We start from the raw sequence: 21,926 nt of genomic DNA on the forward strand, positions 1-21,926 counted from the left end.
GTATAGCTCAAAGGGAGTTCCCATGTCAGCTAGAGAAACTTAGGTTAAATAGAAATGCTAAGAAGGTGATGTGTTCCCCTTGGTTGGGATAGAAACGCTAAGAAAGTGATGTGTAGTTCCCCTTAGTTGGCATGGATATTCTTCGATTGCCATAGTTGAGATGGATTTGGCACTATCACTTTGATGTTGCTAGTTTCTAGGAATTATGAACACTTGCATCTTGTTGCAAGCTACAATCTTCGTGCTTATTTTTTTGGCTTTTTTTTGCAAGGTTTGAGAGCATAAATTTCTAATTTGAGGTAGGTAGAGGTTGGGAACGCTTGCCATGAATCACATCCTTATGGTCATGGAATGGGTGTTGCTACTGTTGAGGCATGATTGTTGTCAGATAATTGGGTGTTGTTGACGCATGGTTGTCAGAGCAGTAGGGAGCTTGGCACCAAGGGGTAGTTTGTTTTGAGTTGTGAGGGTGGTGGCAAAAGGAACGTTGTAAAGAAGAAAGAGGAAAAGGGCAAGAAGGGAAAACCTTCAAAGTTGAAAAATGTAAAGATCTTTAGTGAATTTTTTACAGGTTTAAAGTAAAAGTAAACTGAAATGTCTTAAATTTTCAAAAGCCATTTACATGGCATTAAACATCAAACCTCAATTTTTCGCAATAGCATAATGAAAATGTCTTGAAGGTTGCTATTTTCAAAGTAGCACATGACATGAAACATCGAACCGCAACATGTCACAAAAGCAAAATAAAAAAGCCTTGAAGTGCAAACCGTCTATTATGCAAAATGTGCCATTCACATGACATTAAGCGGTAAACCTCAATGTGAAGTGAACACGTGGAAGGGGGGAAGAAGGTGGTGGAGCACGTGTAAGGAAGGGGGGGGCACACGTGGGAGGCGGTTGGAGGGAGGGGAGCCAAGGTGTGATGATGGGGGAGGGGAGGGGGTCGAAGCGTGTGTAAGTGTTTTATATTTATATTTGTATAGTTTCCCGCCCTATGACGTAGAAAGCGGGCAAGCTTTGCATGCATGGGTTTCTTGTCCCGCTCTTCTTCGTTCCCCCCTCAAAACAACACAACTTTTCTTCGTCTCCACCGCCACCCCACGACCAAACGGTTGCAAGATGCCCCGCTCCCCCCCCATATCCTCTTCTTCCCTCCCTTGGATTCTATCGATCCCTTATCCCCTCCCTAGTTCCCCTCCTTGAGAGAAAGCTCCATCGCCACAGTCTCCCCCCCCAGCTCACCTCATTTTAGCGGGACGCCTCACCTTTAAGTAGCTTCCCTGGTTTTATCACTACGCCTTCCTTGAGCTCCCTAGCTTCACATAGAGCTCTCAGCCTAAGCCCTGCTGTGTTTACCCTTCTTCCCCCTTAGAGTCTCTTCACGTAATTTGGGCTCTAGTGAGACTTTCCCCACTGACGCACTTACCTACTGAGAGCGTGTTCTGCTATTATTTTCATCCTTGCTTCAGTTCATGAGCATAGAGCCTTGAGACGGGACCGTGAAGAGCCGTCTTTGTCCTTCTTTATGACACCGAGAATGAAGAAACGAGTGTGGTGTAACCTGCCCGACGTTCTTCTCGAACGAATGCTACCACTGCTGCCGATTTCTTCGCTCCTAAGGTTTCGTTGCGTGTGTAAGGCTTGGAGCTCCTACATCCTCTCTTCCGATTTCCTTGCTCACTGCAAAAACGGTTCGCACGAAAATAGTTCGTACGTCCTGCTGTCAACTTGGGATAAAGACTATCCGTTGCTTGCATTCGATCCAGCATTCGAAAGATGGCATGTTCCTACTCTAGAGCTTCTCAAAGAGGATTATTCCTTGGTCGCAGCTGCTGGAGGTATCCTCTGTCTAAGCAATGGTGACAATTTCGTTATGTGCAATCCAGTGACGAAAGCGTCGAGGAAACTTGCATGCGGACCGAAGGGCCAGCACATGACAAATATCGTATTGACAAGCATGAAGTTTAACCAAGACAGTAGCAGCTTTCAGCTACTTGTTGTTGGTAGCATCGATCAATGCAGACAATTAACTTACCTATACGATTCTGTTGAGCAGGCCTGGAAGGTTAGTAGCAAGCATCAGGAGCTACTGTTTTTTGAAAGCAATGGTATCTTCCACGGGGAAAACTTTTTCGTGGTGTCCAGTTTCCCGCGGAAGCTAATGGTCTTCAATACGTCGGCTAGGAGTTGGAGCGAACATCCTACGTCCTTGCCAGAGGATTTACAAATGCCTTATGTAGTGGAATGTTGTGGTAAGATTCTCCTGCTAGGGGTTGTGGAGGGCCATTGCCGCATTGAACCGTTGGTTGGTCAGCTCAGTAGACTTCAGCTTTGGGAGCTGAACGAGGATTCGCGAGCGTGGAAAGAGTTTGCAATCATGCCGGATTTTCTTTTCCGACAGATTCTAGAGCAAAATGAAGACTTCGAAGGGTTTTCATGCGTAAGCAGAGGAAACCTTATCTACTTGGCTAGCAATCACGCTTGTGTGACTTATGATGCTACTCTGAAGATATGGTGTTGGCTCCAAGAAAGCGCCATGCTATCAAGTCTGCAGGCGTGTATCAGAGATGTGTACGCATTAGAACCTACATTGAGCTGTATTATTTAACATAGCTGTAAACGGTTTTATGTCATGTTCCGACCTGATTGAGATCGTTTAGCAGTATTCTCCAAAAAGCTCCTCGATGGAAGTCCCTTAACTGTAAACTTTAATTTTTTTTCTACGAAGCATGCACAGAGATATCTTCCGTGTAAAGGGAAGGGGTATAAAGGAGGTGTAAAGGCTAGGAGAGCTTTTTTTGGGGGTTTTTTTTGACACTGGCTTTTTTCGACTTTTTATGCTTTTCACATTCATCGTTTAATCATGATTTCTAGCCCAAGCTCTCGAATCATTTTTCTACTCGAAGAACATACATTTCTATGGCTTTACATTTTGGATTACTTTTATTGTGCCTCATGATTCTCCTACTTACTTGCTTAATGTGTAAGAACAATTCTTTATCATGTATGCATGAGAATTGTAGACTACCATGTTCGTGTCTCGTGACGTGATTAGATGATTATGAACATGGTAGTCTACAAATGTACAATTGCCATTTTGATGGTACATTTTTATAGAGTCTACAATTCATAATCATTCTTATGCAAAAGTTGAACTAAAACCCACCAAAGGCCAAAAGATAAAAATTTAACACTAATCTAAAGATGTAACTATCTAAACTAGTGATAATGCTAGACATTAATCTAAGATTTGAAAAGAATTTCAAAACCTCAACCTAACTTTTAGCCAAGCGTCTGTTCTTGAAGTCCCTTTCTATCTTCATTATGCCCTTTAGCTCCTTTCGCTATGCCCTTTCTTCTTATGCTACTGTTGCTATGCCCTTCATCTTCATGCTCTTGTTGCTACACTCAATAAGATTATTGGCCTTCAATTAAAAAAAGGACTCAATCCTTCACACAATAAGACCCAATCTTTGAGTCTATAATGTTGATTGAGATTCTCTTTGTTTTGAATTTTTTGAAGGTTCTTAATGGTGGAAAAATTGTATAAGTCACTAGTATGGGCAAAGAATTAGCTCCTTATGACAACAAATTACTCTACATATATTTAAGCAATGCTTCAAATATTTCTATTCTTGCTTACGCAGGGTTCTTGCACTATAAGAAAATAGTTTGTGCTTCTAGAAAAGCAAACATTCAAATGTCAAGAATCATTTGAAATTGGCTCCATCTATGTAGACACATTGTAATATCATCAGAGTTTTAGATCTAGTCTATCTATGCTTTCTATACTACTCTGAAATAATAGAAAAACTAGATTGAAAAGGCAAAAAAGAAATCACCTATGATTGGTTTGAGTAGTCACTAGAGCTCTCACAAGCTCTACTCTCTTGCTTATCTTACTTCTTGTCTTTATTCTATTCATTGACTTGCACCTTTTTCATTGCCATATCTCACTATACTTTAGTTCAAACCCATCAATAGCTTCATCCAAGGATGATACATCGTAGCAATTCTTACAAACACATGATGCATAATGATATGGAAATGCTTGAAAATCAAAAGGAGTAGTTTAAGCAAAAGTATGATGCAGAGTAGGTAGAAAAATAAAAATACTAGGCTACTCTAAATGAAACTAGAAAAGACTAGGCTACTCTAAATGAAACAATACTAGATGTCAAATAAAACAAAAAATGATTTGAAATTTGTAGATTTGATAAAGCTAAATTTCAAGCAAATGATTTCATGTATGGCATGTTCAAATTTTAAAATTTGAATCTTATGCATGATATCATAATTTGAATTTTGAATTCTTTTCAATGTACTTACCCTTATTGTTTAAAGTTAAAAAATCTTACTATTTGAATTCTTTTGTTCTCAAACTGGCATGAAGGTCTTAACATCTTAGAGTCCTATTTCATTGAGCCATAAGTTCTTAATAGCTTGATGCCCTTAGTTTGTTAAATTATTAAGTGCTTAAGACCTTCATGCCATAGGGGTCTAAAATCCTTAAGTTTTTAATCTCTTGGGTTCCAAGAGCTTAAGGTCTTAATGAACGGGAGCATCAAGAGCTTAAGGACTTAGGGGCTTGAAATCATTGGAACATTAAGGTCTTTTAAGTCCTTAAGATCTTGATGAACCTAGGTTGTCAAGAGCTTAAAGACTTAGTTAAGCCCTTGATAGTACCAAGGGAGTGAAGTTGTTAAGGACTTAATCCCTTAATAAGGCATGAGCTTGAGGAGCTTAGGTCATTTATACCTTGACACCAAGCACTCTTAATAGCTTAAGACCTGGATGCCCTAGGAGTGAAACATTAACATTTTAAGATCTTGGTATCATTGCTTTACCAAGAGCTTTAAGGATTGTTGTCTCTGTGCCAATATGGACTTAGATAGCACAGAATGTGTGTGTAGAGTAGTGGCAAAGCTCCACTTTTACATGCAAGTTCTACATATGAATCCTACATGCAAGTTCTACATACGATTCCTACATGCAGTTTCTACATGCAACTTCTAGATGCAAGTTCTACATGTACAGAGAGATTGTCTTACAATTCCTACATGTAGAGAGAGAAGATCTCCAACTCATATGAATACCGCATAATAGAATGAATCCCACACTCTTTGGGGCATTGTGTTGAGTTCTACTTTGGTATTCCAAGAAATTGTCTCCACATGTCCATGCTTCCTTGCAACCCACATCCAAAAGCATATCCTAATGTTGCAACTCCTCCTCCCCTCTCCTCCAACCTTGCACCCCCTCCTCTCCCTCTCCTCCTCCTCCCTCCTCCTCCTCCTCCCTTCTCCTCTACCTTGGTATTCCAAGCAATTGTCTCTAAGTGTCCATGCTTCCTTGCAATCCATGTCCAAAAGCATGTCCTAATGTTGCCACTCCTCCTCCCCTCTCCTCCAACCTTGCAACCCCTCCTCTCCCTCTCCTCCTCCCAACTCCTCCTCCTCCTAAATCCTCCTCCTCCCTCCTCCTCCTCCCTCCTCCTCCTTCTTCTCCTCCTCCCTCCTCCTCCTCCTCCCTTCTCCTCCTCCTCCCTTCTCTTCCCTCCTCCTCCTCCCTTCTCCTCCCTCTCCTCCCTCTCCTCCTCCCTTCTCCACCCTCTCCTCCTTCCTCGTGATCTTATACCTTCTTCCTCTCTCATTCCTATGCTCCTCCTAAACCCTTAGTCCCTCAACCCTTGACCTGCATGATCTATGAGGGAGATGCGTTCTCCACCATGTACTCTACCTTGAACCTTGGATCCTCCTTCTGAACCCTAAACCTGTTCTAAACCTTGGATCCTCCTCCCTTCTCCACCCTCTCTTCCTTCCCCATGCTCTTACACCTTCTTTCTCTCTCATTCCTATGCTCCTCCTAAACCCTCAGTCCCTCAACCCTTGACTTGCATGATCTACGAGGGAGACGCATTCTCCACCATGTACTTTACCCTGAACCTTCGATCCTCCTTTTGAACCCTAAACCTCTTCTAAATCTTGGAGCCTTCTTCTAAACCTTAGAACCTCCGAATCCTAAACCTCCCTCTAATCCTTAAACTCCTCCTAAACCCTTCAACCCCCAACGAAGGTGAAAGCCTTCATTACCCCAATCGTCATGATGCACTTTCCTTTCACACATGCATGCACTATGTTTGATTATCATACTTAAGCCTCTGTCTCTCATCGGAGTACGACCTAAGGTCCTAAGCTGCTACACTTATATTACAAATGAGGACACCAATATATCTGTAGGTGACAAAAAGCCTCGGAACCCTACATACTAATAATACTCCACTCTTCCTCCTGCGGAAGCCATGGGAAAGAGCAACATTTGTATGTTGTCTCTCTGCCAGCATGGACTTAGGTAGTATAGAATGTGTATGTAGAGTAGCAGCAAAGCTATGCTTGTACTTGCATAAGCCTAGGAATAATCCGTCTTAGGAATCCAACTTGCATGTTCTACATGCAAGTTCTACATACGATTCCTACATGCAGGTTCTACATGCAACTCCTACATGCATGTCTTACATGCAACTCCTACATGCATGTTCTACATGAGTTCTACATGCAAGTTCTAACTCCTACATGCAAGTTCTACATGCATGTTCTACATGCGAGTTCTATATGCAACTCCTACATGCAACATGCAACTTCCAAATCCTACATGCAACTTCTAGATGCAAGTTCTACATGTAGAGAGAGAATGTCTTACAATTCCTACATGCATAGAGAGAACATCTCCAACTTGTATAAATAGCCCATAATGGAATGCCCACACTCTTTGGGGCATTGCATTGAGTTTTACTTTGGTATTAGAAGTAATTGTCTCTAAGTGTCCATGCTTCCTAGTACTCCATATCCAAAAGCACATCCTAACCTTGCAACTCCTCCTCCCCTCTCCTCCCTCCTCCTCCTCCTCCTCCTCCTCCTCCTCCTCTTCCTTCTCCTCCTCCTTCTTCCTCCTCCCTTCTCCACCCCCTCCTCCTCCCCCATGCTCTTACACCTTCTCCCTCTCCCACTCCTATGCTCCCCCTAAACCCTTAGTCCCTTAACCCTTGACCTCCATGATCTATGAGGGAGACAAGTTCTCTGCACCATGTACTCTACCCTGAACCTTGGATCCTCCTTCTAACCTCAAACCCCTTCTGAATGCTGGAACCTCTTCTAAACCTTGGAAACTCCTTCTGAACCTTGAACCTCCCTCTAACCCTTAAAAACTCCTTCTAAACCCTTCAACCCCCAATGAAGGTGAAAGCCTTCATTACCCCAATCATGATGATGCATGTTCCTTTCACACATGCGTGCATTATGTTTGCTTATCATACTTAAGCCTACGTCTCTTACCGAAATACGGCCCGAGGTCCTAAGCTACACTTATACTACAATCAATGATAGTGATATATCTATAGATGACAAAAAGCCTCGAAACATTGCATATTTAAAATACCCTACTCTTCCTACGAAAGCCATGGCAAAGAGCCAACATTGTGTGTCGCTACTGTCTGCAGGGGGAGACTAGCATCTCAAGTACTGAGTAAACATATGCAAGTATGTGTAAAAACAAACTACTACAATACTCAAGCACAAGGAGAGTATTTAAAAAATCCAACTCTAGCCAAACATATCAATCCCAAGCATCAGCTTTTGGTTACTACCGCAAGAAATTTTCTTTATTTCTTAAAAATAAGCCACTTGAAGAACAAATCAGGCTCTCTAATGGACATCAATGTGTAGAGCTCACACATTCAAACATTTTTCCTTTTTAGAAAAGAGGGATCTGAGCTAACCATGAAAAGTTATCGATTGGGAAGAGTTTAGGGTTTAACCGTAACCCTAAACCGATTCCTATAAAAACCTGCTCCACCCCCTCATTCTTCTTCTTCCACATCTAGCCTCCATCCTCTTCCCCATTCTGAGCCCTATGCAAGACCCTCTTCCCTCTCCATCGACCACCACCCTACTCCCATCCTCATCGGTGAGTTGTTTCAAGCCCTTCTCGCAGTAGGCGACAATAACCTAGCGATCCACCCACTGTCCATTCACTATCAACAATCCTGTGCATAGTTATTTCCAAGATGCACACAACCTGTGTTTCCATTGTCATAAGTGGAGAACCATTCCCTATGGGGAGTAACATGGAATGAAGCACCAGAATCCAAAATTTAATCCTGGGAATATGCATCATCTGAAGTGCTAAGCAAGTCTACCAGGTAGACTAGACATGAAGAGAATGCCATTGTAACTATTATCAATGGATTGCATTAATCTCCTAGATATTTATTTGTCCTTTGTCCTCCTTGGGACTCTCTTCCTTCTTATTTGCACCCTAATTTGCATTCTTTTTCTTATCCTTTTGCTCTCTTTTTAGCTTATAGGAATCATTTTTCATGTGGCCCTTCTTGCCACAGTGGTAACACTCAATGTTCTGTGCCCTGGATTTGCTACGAGACTTCCCTCTTTCTTGGGACTTCCCCCTGAACTATGATCTACCCCTTTGCACATTTAAGGCTGCATTTTTCTTGTTGCCATCCATAGAATTTTGTCTAATCTCCTCAGCCAACAACTACCCACAACATCATCAAAATTTAGTACTCCACCAGGTGCAGAGTTACTAACAGCTATACGAAAGGTGTCCCATGAGGATGGCATTGTGCCATTTAAATTTTGCTGATTAATGTCATGCTAATTGGAATAGCATTAATACTCATGTTTTTGGTTGTAATAAAATCCATGAAAAGTTGTGCATCTCGCACCATCATGGGAGGGAAGTTAAGTTCTTGTCCAGTGCATGCTCCTGCTTGCCCTTCAACTCTAATGTCCTCTTCTATGCTCATGTAGAGCTCTTTTGACTTGACCAAGACCACAATCATTTAAGTCACATAAGAACTCACCCTCAATCTTAGGCCAAGTGCTCAGCTCAAATTATTCAAAAAAACAAAGCAATAGTTGACAAGAAGATTTTTGAATCTTGTATGATCCTCTCAAATTGGACTACCGACAACCTACCCCACTACCACATAGACTTCCACCTAATCTTAGGATAAAAACTACTTTAATTTATCTAATTATTCTAGAAAATCTCATCATCTGCCATCCACACAAATTCTTTTTATATTTGGGCACCATTGGATTTGTAAATAAAGACACACAAATTATCTTTAAATTTTAGGCACCAATAAAGACAATTCATAAATAAAGTAGGGCTCATCACTGAAAATTGCACATATGCTCAGGTTTAAAATTACATCTCAAAACTTGACTGGGAGGAAAACAAAGGTGATGAGTCAATATTTTTACTTTTTACACTACAACCTAGGTTGCATGTGTCTTGGTGTATAAATGTGTGCATGCACACATGCACGTGTGAAAGAGAGGGAGTTTTCTCAAAAAAAAACTTTTTTTTTGTTGTTTTGTTGTCCACATATTGTTTTGCTTGCTCTTTGTTGACCATGATGTCACCAAGATAGTGTTGTATCTCTCCTACCACCGTTGGTTTTGTTTCTCAAATTATTTTCAAGAATTGGAGGAATTCCCCATCAAGGGCATGGCATACAAAGTATTTCAGCTCCCCATAGGCGGAGCTCCCTCGATGGCGGCTCCTCCAATTCGCTTCAATGGAGCACACAGCCAATGGGCTCGACGGCCGCCTCCATCGATGGAGAAGACGACGGAATCTCAAAGATTCTGTCAGAATCTTCAAAAGATTCTAGCTTTCCATTGAGTGACATGTGGCACTTATCCACTTGCCACATCATCCAGTTGATCAAGTGACACATCACCCTTATCTGCCACATCACCATCGAAGCCACGTCATCAACCTATCCACCTGCCACATCAGCAGCCCAACTCAGCAGGACATGTCATCACCGACATTGACATGTCACCTACGACCACGTCACCAGGCCATGTCATCAGGCCACGTCACTAGGCCACATCATCAGGCCACATCATCAGGCCATAGATCTTGCACATTCTGCTTGATCAGGTGATAGGCATACTTGTCTTTCTTATCCCATTCTGCTTGAGCTCGGGCAATGGCAGGATCTGCTACTGGTGCGGAAACTGTTTGTGTAGATGTAGATCCCGTTGCTGGTGCTGTAACAACAGATGGAGTAGAGCTACTGGTGGCTGGATCGGCCAATGGTCTAGGTATAGATCCATCGACATACTCCCATTTGTCCTGAAGCACAAGAATGGTCTCCATTCGGTATTTCCATGTACCGTAATTGGAGTTGTCTAACTTAGCAGATGCCTCCAGATTGAGGTTGCTAGTCGACATGGTGCAAACAATGTACTCAAAAGTGTCCTGAAAAACTCTGTATGAATCAACTGCAAATATGCCAAGTGAAATCTCTGTACCGTCAGTGAAGATAGAACTGTAGTAAATAAGATCTGACCTGTGTTACAAGGCTTGTGGCAATGATGCCAGGAATAGCCAAGAGGCTTTACAAGGCTAAAAATGATGTGCACGATGCTGTGAGATAGCCAAATAGGCTTTACAATGGTGGCATGTGTGTGTGAAATCAAATGATATCTGCCCACTGAATCAATCTGCAATGCCTCTGAACTCTGAAGTCTGCTCACTGAACTAATGAACGTAAGGTTTCAGGTAATGTAATGATGTGAAATCGGATGTGAGCGTATGGACTGACTCCGAGTAGGTACTAGTCGGGAATTTTGGGCATGGCTTAGATTGGCAACTTGGGAAAATTCAAAGCATCCCCTCTATGGCGATCTAGTCTACTCTGATCTAGATCTAAACCAACCGTCGATCAATGAAAGAGCAGCAAATAATTCCTTTTCTTTTGTTCTTTTTAAGTGTTGGGTCAGATGCGTCGATGTAGAGACAAATGTGCATGAAGGAAGTGGTTTTGTTGGCGAGGCACAAATGTGAGTGTAACTTGCGCTGAAATGTGCACATGATGTAACGAGCGCGTAGAGCACAAAAAAACGAGTGACTTTCCTTTTTGGAGCACCCTCAAATTCTTCCTGGATCAAGAGATACGACTTGATCTAGGTGGAGGGGCAAAAGGAGTGCAAATGGTGCTCAATGATGATGTGTCACTGTGAGTCACATGCAGTGATGATGTGGCACTGTGCTTAGCAAGAGGTGTGCCAGTGAAGCTCTGTGCTGAGGTGGCAGGAGTGTGCACATGTAGTGTGTGGAGCTCCTGTGAGATATTGGAGATCACTTAGTTGAAGGAGCCTAGCTAGCTGGAGCTTGATGTAGAAGTCTCCTTGAGAGGCCTTGAAGACCGTATGAAGACGATGTCTGAGTGGAAGGACAAGGCCGAGGAGCCCTCAATCTACCTCTTTGAGAGTTGATGTGGGTTCCTTCGTGACAAAATATGAAGAGGGGAGAGGAGAAGAGTGGAGATGAGGAGAGAGGGCACAGCTAGAGAGCACACCACAAATGACTACCTGTACACTAGATTTAGTTGAAAAAATAGAATATATACAAACCCTTTTAGGGTTAGGGTTAGGGAATCTAACCCTTTCCTTTATAGCACTCTATAAGGTTAGTGCTATGCACATATGATCACATGATGTTGAGCGTGAACTCTCAACACCTTCCCTCAAGATCAACATCATGAAGTAGGCCTTCCCTCAAGATGATGATTCTGGGGAATCGAAGAAGGACTGAGCATTACATTCCATGTGGTCTCTTAGCGTAAGTGGACTCTCACAGAGAACACTCAAGAGAACTCTCGATCTCTCAATCACTCTCACACTCTCAAGGATCACAATGTCTCAGCGGAAGACAAGGATGCTCTGATACCATGACAAAATATGAAGAGGGGAGAGGAGAAGAGTGGAGATGAGGAGAGAGGGCACAGCTAGAGAGCACACCACAAATGACTAACTGTACACTAGATTTAGTTGAAAAAATAGAATATATACAAACCCTTTTAGGGTTAGGGTTAGGGGATCTAACCCTTTCCTTTATAGCACTCTATAAGGTTAGTGCTATGCACATATGATCACATGATGTTGAGCGTGAACTCTCAACACTTCGATGGCATTGTCAATGTTTACATCAACAGCAAGAGCTCACCATCTATCATCCCACACTTTCATGTGTAAATATTAACCTGCAGGTTGTAGACATTGGCATGCCAAGCATGATGAAATGAAAAGGTATGTCCATTGGATTCATCACCATGAAAGATATGGAATGTCCCTCAATACCATTGGGTTTAATGTTAGAAAATGGTTGAAAAGGCATTTATCCATAAAGAACTATCCCTTTGCTCATATTCCTATTTAAAAGAATTTATATTAAAATTTGATTTATTTTTGGGACCTGTGTGTGTGTGTGTGTGTGTGTGTGTGTGTGTGTGTGTGTGTGTGTGAGAGAGAGAGAGAGAGAGAGAGAGAGAGAGAGAGAGAGCAACATATTTGTAGCTACAATTTTTGTGACTTTTTCCATGGTAGTTTCAGAATCTTTGTTGCTTCACATCTCTTCTCCTTCACATTCTTTACATTCTCCCTTTCTTCAAATTTAAGTTCCTCGAAAAGGTTCACAAGGACTACGTCCATGTGTGGCCAATGGTAGAATCCTCAATGAATGAGAAAATCCATCTCCCATCTTACACAATTTATAGTTATGCAAAGCATGCATACAAGCAAGAGTTCATACCAATGGTAATAGAGGGAGGCTTTCTAGAATTGATATTTTTGGAAGTTGAATTGAGGCATAGTGGTCATTTAGGCCACCCTTTGCAAATAGTGGCATTGCAACTAACTATGTGCTTTGCATATAGTCTTGGTTATTTTTGCTACATGTGTAGCCTTTGGAACTCAAGCTGAGAAACATTCACAAGAATCGAAGATCTAAACAACTCCCATTAGACATCTGTATACCATCTTGGTCTATCTCAATGTGTCTTCTTGGTTTAGCATGATCACGAGTTGTAACAAGCAAGACGAGGATGCATTGGCTATGGATTTGTATGCTTGGATGTCATCAAAAGGCATCCAACAATAAAGCCTTGCATGATGGAAGAGGGGAAGCAAGTTCAAAGGAAGTTTAGGAAACAACGCTAAAGTTTTAAAGATTGGCTTTGAGTTTGATTTCTCTATGGAAACCACTTTGGTGGACACATACACAAAATGTGGGAGTATTGCATGTCTTTATTGTGCTTACATGGTATACAACGATCTTGGGGTTTGTCAAACAAGAAGAAAGTGAGAAAGCCTTTGGCTTTTATGTGTGAATGCAAGAGCAAGGTCTGTTGCCAAGTAGCTTTACCTTTGTTGCCATCTTGAAAGCATGTAGCTACACAACTTTGGATACCATTCTCAAATTAGCAAGGTTGCTTTTGAGGTCCCATGTTGAGACCTAACGGAGCAAGTCTCTAGTAGACAGGTCAAGTTACTCATCTAGGTTTATAGGAATATCATTGTAAGCCACAATGGAATATAAACTATGCACACGAAAGAAAGTGGAAACAAATATGGACTCAACCACAAGATCCAAGCATTTGATGAAGCTATAGTAGATCAACAGATTGACATCAAACTACACCTTTTTGCCTTTGCGTGTCACAAGCCCACACAATTTGCTAATCAATAACTGCCTCACCATCCTTGGTTGAACTAGTAAATGATACGAGACCTACAATGTTGCCATCTTCCTTGATCTCAAGGATCGACCGTAGTTCAAGATCACATGAAAAACAATCGATACAATCTGCAATACTTTAACTTTCTATAAAATTTGAAAGTTCAATCAATTTATAAAGGGCGAATTTCTAAGGAGTTTTTTTGGTGATTATCATATAGAACCAATTATCATATAAAACACTTACTACTTCTAAGCTTCCTAAGCCTCAATTTTCAGGCCATATCCATGTTTCCAACGAAGCGAACATTTCTAAAAGATTTGTAAAAGCTTCTGTTGTAGGCTTTAGTGGAGTAAGGAAGTCGAATAGACCCGAACACGAAATTTGGAGGCCTCGCAGACGCATGCCCTTGCTGTTGATTGCTTTGGGTCGATCGATCCCCAACCAGCTCGGCAAAATCGTTTATAGGATACGTTACCTTGCGAATTGATCTATGCAGCAATGCCTATCGGTCGATCATGAAAGAGTTTAAACAAGCTGAGAGATGCAAACATCAAAGGCAACAGCGCAGTACTCGGCATACTGGAGTTTAGCACAGCTCAACCATTATGCTACTGTACACCTCACACGCACACATATTTTTCTTGCTTGTGCCTTCAATTGGTACTATAATTACACGAATAGATCGACAGTGTTCCGGTTGCAGAACTGCCCAAAAGCCAGAAAATAATGGACATTTCGCAACTATTTCCATCCAAAATCGCACCACGAGCTCCATCACATTGCAGCTCATCGAGTGCTCGTAGAGAGGAAGCCAGCATGATTCATAGGACCACACTTGCAAAAATTGTACAGGGACCAACATTCTCATCAGGACCACTTTACTCAAATTTGCGTGCCATGAAACAAAAAGTAGCCCCTAAAATGAACGCCCGCTTCGCGCCCCCGCCGCTTCTTAACCATCAAGAGAATAACTTTTCTGGCAAGTGTAAGATTCAATGCCTCTGACACTCAAGGAAATATTCACGTCGCACTTGGAAACGACATCAGAGCTATGAGAAAATATATGAAGGGTCTTGACATTGCCAAGGATCGTCACTGTAGTGCTGACCTGTAGTACGCCTTCAGCCACGTCAGTGCTCAAAGAGGGTCCCTGAAGAGGGGTCAACCCCTGCACAGTTAAGCCCACAGAAACATTGGAAAATGACTGCGAGGAGATGGAGCCGGGAGGAACAGCAGCGAACCCCACCTGAGTCCCATAATAGTACAAGCAAGCTGTGCTGCCATCTATCATATAGAAGGTCGCCCTGTTTGGATTATACATAGAGACTTGCATATTGAGACTGAGATTGACGGACGTAACCGCCAAGGGATATCCTGCAGGATAAAGCGATAACAGCTGCATTGTGGAGACTTGAACTTTGGGATCTTTGGGCTTGAACAAAGCGAAATACAAAACTGCGAGAGCGATGATGATCATGACCAAGACGACGGTGCAAGCGATGCAAACCAGCTGCTTCTGCTCGCGGCGACGTTGGCGGTGTCCCTTGGCTCCCTTGCCCATGATAGGAGAGGAGAGGAAGGAGGCAAAGTCGGTTTGAGCTAATGGTTAAGAAGGAGGAATGTATCCCGGAGAGACGAAGGAGAGATGGAGCTGGGAGAGGATGCAATGAAGGAGTAGCTATGGAGTGGGCAGTATTGCAATGAAGGACTAGAGATGGAGAGGGCAGTCTGGAGGAGTGTGAGAGAAGCAAGGTGAGAAGCAAAGTTGGTGAACTTGCATTGGAGCTCGGGGATATGGGCAGTGTGCAGTGTGCAGAAGGTGCAGTGTGCGGAGTATGTCAAAATGAATGAGCCTTGCCTTGGAGGCAGTGTTCACATACATACACACACATTACTTGGAAATTGGACATTTCCAAAAACCCCTCCAAACTCTTCAACTTGAACATTGAATTATAAATTGGGAGGTTTTCACACAATTTGTAACTATAACGTGCAGGTTTGGAGCTCAGCTGCCCCTCCCTACCAACACTCTCTCCCCTGTGTGTTCGACCCCCTCCTGCGTCCGTGGAGCGTAGGTACTGGGTATGGTGCCTCGCGATCGGACCATGGGTGGGTTAGTGGTGGTGGGTGAGTTTTTCCTTCTTCTTTTTTAAGTGCAAGGTTTTGTGACCTCCAATTTTTGTTTTCTTCATGTCAAAATCAAATATCTCTCGTTCACTTGGCACCAAACTCCTCTGATTAGTTCTTGGAAAATGGAAATTCATGGGCATGGATGATGACTCAGTGAATGAGAGTCTTGCATTCCTATGTAGTAAACCCCCAAAAAAAGGAAGAAACCAACCAACACATTTTTGGGGTTCAGTTCGTGTCCCATTGGCAAGCAAGAATTTTAAATTGATCACAACACAAACAATCTCGTAACTTTAGGTCTCAACCACATGCCCTTCGCCTCATCGAAAATGTGCTCTGCAAGCAATTAAGAGACCTCCACCACCATCACTCTCATTTCTTACCTCCTTTGACACTTCTGCCTTAAGCAATGAATCCAGAAGGCCCCTTACCCTTATGCAAAAGTTACCATATGCTTATGATAGAAATCCACTCCCTTTTTTTCCTTTTTTCAAATTAATTGCTGAATATATTAGGGGGTGGTCAGCCCGCAAAAAGGGGGGGACTGAGGATACAAAATTTGGTCTTAGAAGGGCTACCCGCCCTGGACCTATGCTGGATGTAACTAACACCCTCTAGCCTGATCTCATGGCTGACTGCAAACTTATCAGCACTTCACTAACTAGTGGTCCTTTTCTACGACGACATGGCTAAATTCTGACTGGCGTGGTGGAGGAAGCGGTTCGCGTCTATCTAGAAGAGCTTCCCAGTGGGCAAGGCAAGGTTTCTTCTATGGAAGTTGATGAATTGATGGCTCTCGGTGAGGGGGAAGCTCACTAAGTGCCTCCCTATGAACCCGATGTGTGGTCTATGTGGCGCTGAGCTAGAGTTCATAAGACACCTCTTCTATAGCTGCCCGGTAATGTGGGAAGTTTGGTGGAAGGTAGAGCAAGCTGTAAGAAGCACAAGGCTAATGGCCCACTTTAGAATAGGGCCTAGATGGAAAGCAGCCCTGCTAGGAGATGCTTTTAGGCTTCGGTCCACCTTGGTAACAAGCTGGAGGCCATGGTCATCCTTGCGATTTGGGAGACCAAGAACTAAGCCGTATTCCAGTCCCTATGTCAAAAAGGGTAGAAAGCCTCACGCATTGTTGCAGGAGTCGCGGCGTCCCTGAAATCCACTCCCTTTGAGACCACATGATGTACCATTGTATGAAGGTAGATGTGTGGACGTCAACGAGTTAGTTTTAGCACTGGTTTGGTAGCATAACATGACATAAAAGTGCCCTTTTAAGGTTTTGGCAAAAAATCACAACTTGTTGTAGATGTGTTTTTTGGTGATTTCCTCTCTTGAGCTTAAGGTAGACTCATAGGACTATTATCTAAAAATATAAGGAGCACAAAAAACTCTTACATGTGACGCTAACAAATGTATGGTAACATAGTCTTTGACCCAGACAGTACTCAGATTTGACACTTTATCTAGCATGACTAAAAATAAAATTGATTTCAAGGAGCTAGCATTTATTACAATGTGTTTATAAGTATATCAAACACCTAAGAGTGACAAAACTTTGTTTAAAAATCATTTTGGTAAGATAGATTTATCAATTAACAAGAGTGGTTAGCCTAGCCTAGTTGCATTATAAGTCGCATTTCGTAAATAAGCATCTTTATATACCACACATAATAGCTACAAAGTGTCATATCTTAACTATAACAATATTATATCATAAGGAAAGTCACCACATTAAGTGCTCCTAATATTAACTACCAAAATATGTTCTCTATTTTAAATCTCACTTTTATAGTTTTGAATTATCACGTATATGAGTGTTTTGCATATAAGTTTTTTTAATTGGTGTCACTCATTCATGATTGGAGGCACTCTATAAGTATAATTCAAACATATGAAGGTTCTTATGATATCCTTTAACCCTTGTATCTTGAATTTAGCATGAATTACAGCATAAGGAACAATCAATATACGATTTGAATTTGGTGTTCTACATGATATTAGGTCCCCTAAAAACTCACGCTACTCCATAATATCCTATTGAAGACATATACAAAGTATGTTTGAGTTTGGAACTTGTTAGACATGTCAAAGAATTTGCAAAAGATTAAATTTTGCAAATTTCTAGCCATGCTTGACCCTTCTTGAAATTGAAAGAGCTTTTAGCCTTTTCCTTTATTATGAATTTCGTGGTGGTGAAAGAGAGGATCTCATGTGTTTGCTTCAGCTTGTCATAGCTCTCTCTAGCCAAGATGTGCACTTTGACCACTATGCACTTGTTCTTTGGCCTAAGTTCTCTCATATTGACATGCACTAGGGGTTGCTCTCTAGCAAAGTCAAAAGCTTGAACCACTATCAAAAGTTCAAAACCAGTATCAAGTTTAACCTTCAGACAAAAGGATTTAGATTTGAAAGTATTTGAAAAGATGTCTCACACATGTTCGTAAGAATCTATGTATGCCTTAGTTTGACCTTTCAGCTAAAGTGATAGAATGTTTTTTGCAAAACGTGAAAAGTATCAAAATAACCATGGAAATCCGCATTGATAAGGAAGTATCCATCTATATAGACATTGATATTTTAATATATTATAACGGGTCATTCGATTTTAAAAAATTGTAACTAAAAAACTACATGTAATTTTGACATACAATCAATTGGAGATTGAAGGTAATTTTGCAAACAAAATTCAAGCTCCCCTCTGTGCCTCATCTTCATCTTGGCCCAGTAGACCCCATTGTTGGGCACCCTTGCTTTCCTTACTTTTGCATGAAAGTAGTGGAAACAATAGAGCCCAAAAGTAGGTAATCAAAGGCAAGGAACAAAGATCCATCAAATACTTTATACACATCATGTGTTGGTGCCTTTAATCTCCCTCTCCCTCACTTTGTCTCTCTGTCCCTCTCCCCTCTTCAGCCCACTGACCCTCCCCTCTCTCCCTCTCCATCCTTTCCCTTCATCAATCAGTAGACCCCCTCTCTCCCTCCTAGCAGCCACTCTCTCCCTCTCCATCTCTACCTCCACATCAATCAATAGACCCCCTCTCTCCCTCCCCAGTAGCCAGCATGCTACGATTTTGCAACCTTAGTGCTCTCGCAAGCTGAAAGGTAGCTAAGACTGAGCGAATAGCAAGCATGGAGGGCATGAGGCTAAAAGACGGAGCGGCATAGAGGGGAAAAAATAAGGGTAGGGGAGCAGCATATGGGCAAGCTGAGCGAGCATGAAGAGGAGACGAATAGCACAAAATAACATCAAGAGTTTTGTTGACATTATAAAGGGAGACTCGAAGCACATTCTACAAATTTCTAGGATATCCCATTAATCAAGATTATCCTTAGGTTAATTTTCATTCTTGCGACACTACTAATACAAATACCTATTTTTTGAACATCATGGGGTTCTATGATGTTCATTGGTCATATTGACTTTCCTACTACTAAATGAAATCTGAATGACTTTCGATGGTTAGATTAATAGACAAATTGCCAAACAAAGAAAAGGTAGATTGGGGCTAAAGTAGCATCAATCTACCCTAAAAATCATGTGTGCATGCGTGTGTTTAGATTAAAAAGACCCATCAATAATTGAGCCATACAACAATTAAATCCATCAATTGGATAAAAAGTAAAAGAAGGAAAACATATAAGGAAAAAATGTTTGAGACATCTAAGTTGAAAAATGTAACAACTAGAGTTTGCAAAAATCAAAATTAAGGGTTTTTAATAATATTGATTTTGATAAACATAATATTGAGTTTGATAAACATAGTAGTGAAAAAAGATGTCGAATCCTCAGGAAATCTTGGTTCCAAGGTCAAGGTCCACTTACCTGCCACCATCCAAGCAGACTAGGTCTTAGAACATCATAGTTACATTTGGGTAGACAGGTAATCCCTATTTTCCTCGGCTTGTTATCGCTTTACCTAGGAATATATACAACCATATGGATTCTTAGATTTAAAAAAATTAAGCCACAAGTGAAGTTTAAGTCACAAGTGGAGAAGGAGCGAATGAGTGCATGGGTTGAGACAGGGTTGGGATTAGAGGAGGTATGGGATGATTAGTGGGCTAGGTGTGTGGGGTGGTTAAAAAGAGAGTTTAAAGGGGAGATTCACGGGGTAAATGAAAGAATAATTCATAGTTGCAGAAGTATACATGTGTGTGTGTGTGTGTATGTGTGTGTGTGTGTGTGTGTGTGTGTGTGTAAAGAAGTAAGTGTTTATGTGTGTAAGATACATTTACTAATCAAATTTTTGTGTGTGTGTGTGTGTGTGTGGCCCACCCCCAACCTAGAGGGTAAGACCACATGGTGGGGAGTAAGCCCACCATGTGGAACTTACTCCCCACCTACTGACAATAAGTGAATAATAGTGGATCTGTATGATAAGTGTCAAAATGAAAATATGATGCCAATAGTAAATGTGTAAACGAATTCTGCAAAATAGATATAAAAGTTAGTAAAAAATAAGGTGGATCACAAAATGATTAGGGATTATCCATGCTAAAGAATTATCGAGTGGATGTGAACTAACTATATGGCACTAGCTCGACCAAAGGCTAGTTGGGAAATCAAAGCGTGTGTTTAGATTAAAAATTCCCATCAATAATTGAGCCATACAGTTAATTCCATCAATTGGATAAAAGGGAAACATATAAGGAAAAAATGTTTGAGACATCTAAGTTGAAAACTGCAACAACTAGAGTTTGCAAAAATTTTGATCAAAATTAAGAATTTTTAATAATATTGAGTTTGATAAACATAATATTGAAAAAAGATGTCGAATCCTTAGGCAATCCAGATTCCAAGGTTGGGCTCCACTTACCTGCCACCATCCAAACAAACTAGGTGTTAGAACATGATAGTTACGTTTGGGTAGACAGGTAATCCCTATTTTCCTCGGTGTTATCGCTTTACCTAGGAATATAGACAACCTTATGGATTCTTAGATTATAAAAATTTAATCCACAAGTGAAGTTTAAGTCATAAGTAGAGAAGGAGCGAATGAGTGCATGGGTTGAGACAATTTGAGATGGGATTAGAGGAGGTATGGGATGATTAGTGGGCTAGATGTGTGGGGTGCTTAAAAAGAGAGTGTAAAGGGGGGTAAATGAAAGAATAATTCATAGTTGGGGAAGTATACATGTGTGTGTGTGTGTGTGTGTGTGTGTGTGTGATATATTACTAATCAAATTTGTGTGTGTGTGTGTGCGCACGCACGCATGCGCTTTACCTACCTATTAACTAACCTATAAGTGCATGAAGTGCTTTGAATTCAAAATATCAATAACTTTGAGAACTCATTGTCATATCAAACCACAAACCATAGCCATTTCTGTATACTTGCCATATGGAAGAACCCAATTCTGTTAATGCAAGTAGCATAGCTTTTGAGCAAGTATCACCATACATTAAGATAATATCATCAAGTGTCCAAAATTTGTTATCCCTTATTTTCTTTAGTACCAAATATTCCTAGGAACTCTTTATCATATATTATCTATCTGTCATTCCAAGGTTCAAAGGTAAGAGTACAAAACATTGCCTCCCTCATCTAATCAACATCATGGACAGTAATGATTCTCTATTGCTATTTACAAGACTCTCCTTTTTCTTGTAATAGTTCTTCAACAAAAAAGCCTCCTACTATAAGGGTTCATCCTATTGCGTCAATACAAACAAAGATGCAGTCTTCATTCTCACTCAACTATCCAAAACAGTAGCACTTTTGGTTTTTCCATAAATTCTGATGACTTCAAACAAACTTAGTCAGATAAAGTTATTGCTCTTATATATATTTGCAAAAAACTATACATCATTACTAAGATAGATCAATTCAATGCAGATTTGTCTATTGTCCCAAAATTCCAGATAGTGTATCAAAAAAAGGCCCAATAATAGGTGCCATCCTAGAGATGGAAAATGAATTCATCCACAAGCTTATTGAATGTCCTCATTGCAGTAGAGAAAATGGATGTGCTGAAAGACTTCAAACTAACAACCTAGGAGTGAAATGAGCTTGCTCACTTGTCACCATCCCACATAGACAATAGCAAGTTAGTCTGTGAGCGATAGGGCTAGAGCTTCTAGCTCATAGTTGTTATCCATGTTGCATCTCAAGACATTCATTAATCCATCATCAGCATCTCTTTCTTGGTTTAAGCAATAAGAAAAAATAACAATAACCAAGTGGGGTGATGGGGAGTAGCTCAAAATGGACAAGTCATGACCTCCATTTCAAACCAAAAGT

The 21,926-nt window shown here is 41.2% G+C and overlaps 2 protein-coding genes across 2 annotated transcripts; one reads left to right on the forward strand and one right to left on the reverse strand.

The window, feature by feature from the left end:
- Nucleotides 1–1,537: 1,537 nt before the first annotated feature.
- Nucleotides 1,538–2,608, forward strand: LOC147897873 (F-box/kelch-repeat protein At3g61590-like). Its single transcript, XM_087380138.1, has one exon. The coding sequence runs from the start codon at nt 1,538–1,540 to the stop codon at nt 2,606–2,608; it is 1,071 nt and encodes a 356-aa protein (XP_087236264.1).
- An 11,643-nt stretch (nt 2,609–14,251) lies between these two features.
- LOC147897874 (uncharacterized) lies at nt 14,252–15,274 on the reverse strand. Its single transcript, XM_087380947.1, has one exon. It carries the CDS (start codon nt 15,114–15,116, stop codon nt 14,508–14,510), a length of 609 nt encoding a protein of 202 aa, XP_087237073.1. The 5' UTR covers nt 15,117–15,274; the 3' UTR covers nt 14,252–14,507.
- Nucleotides 15,275–21,926: the final 6,652 nt, after the last annotated feature.

This window comes from Dipteris shenzhenensis, chromosome 10 (assembly GCF_047967505.1).
Source record: "Dipteris shenzhenensis isolate YYH24624 ecotype China chromosome 10, Dip_SZ_1.0, whole genome shotgun sequence".
Taxonomy (NCBI): domain Eukaryota; kingdom Viridiplantae; phylum Streptophyta; class Polypodiopsida; order Gleicheniales; family Dipteridaceae; genus Dipteris; species Dipteris shenzhenensis.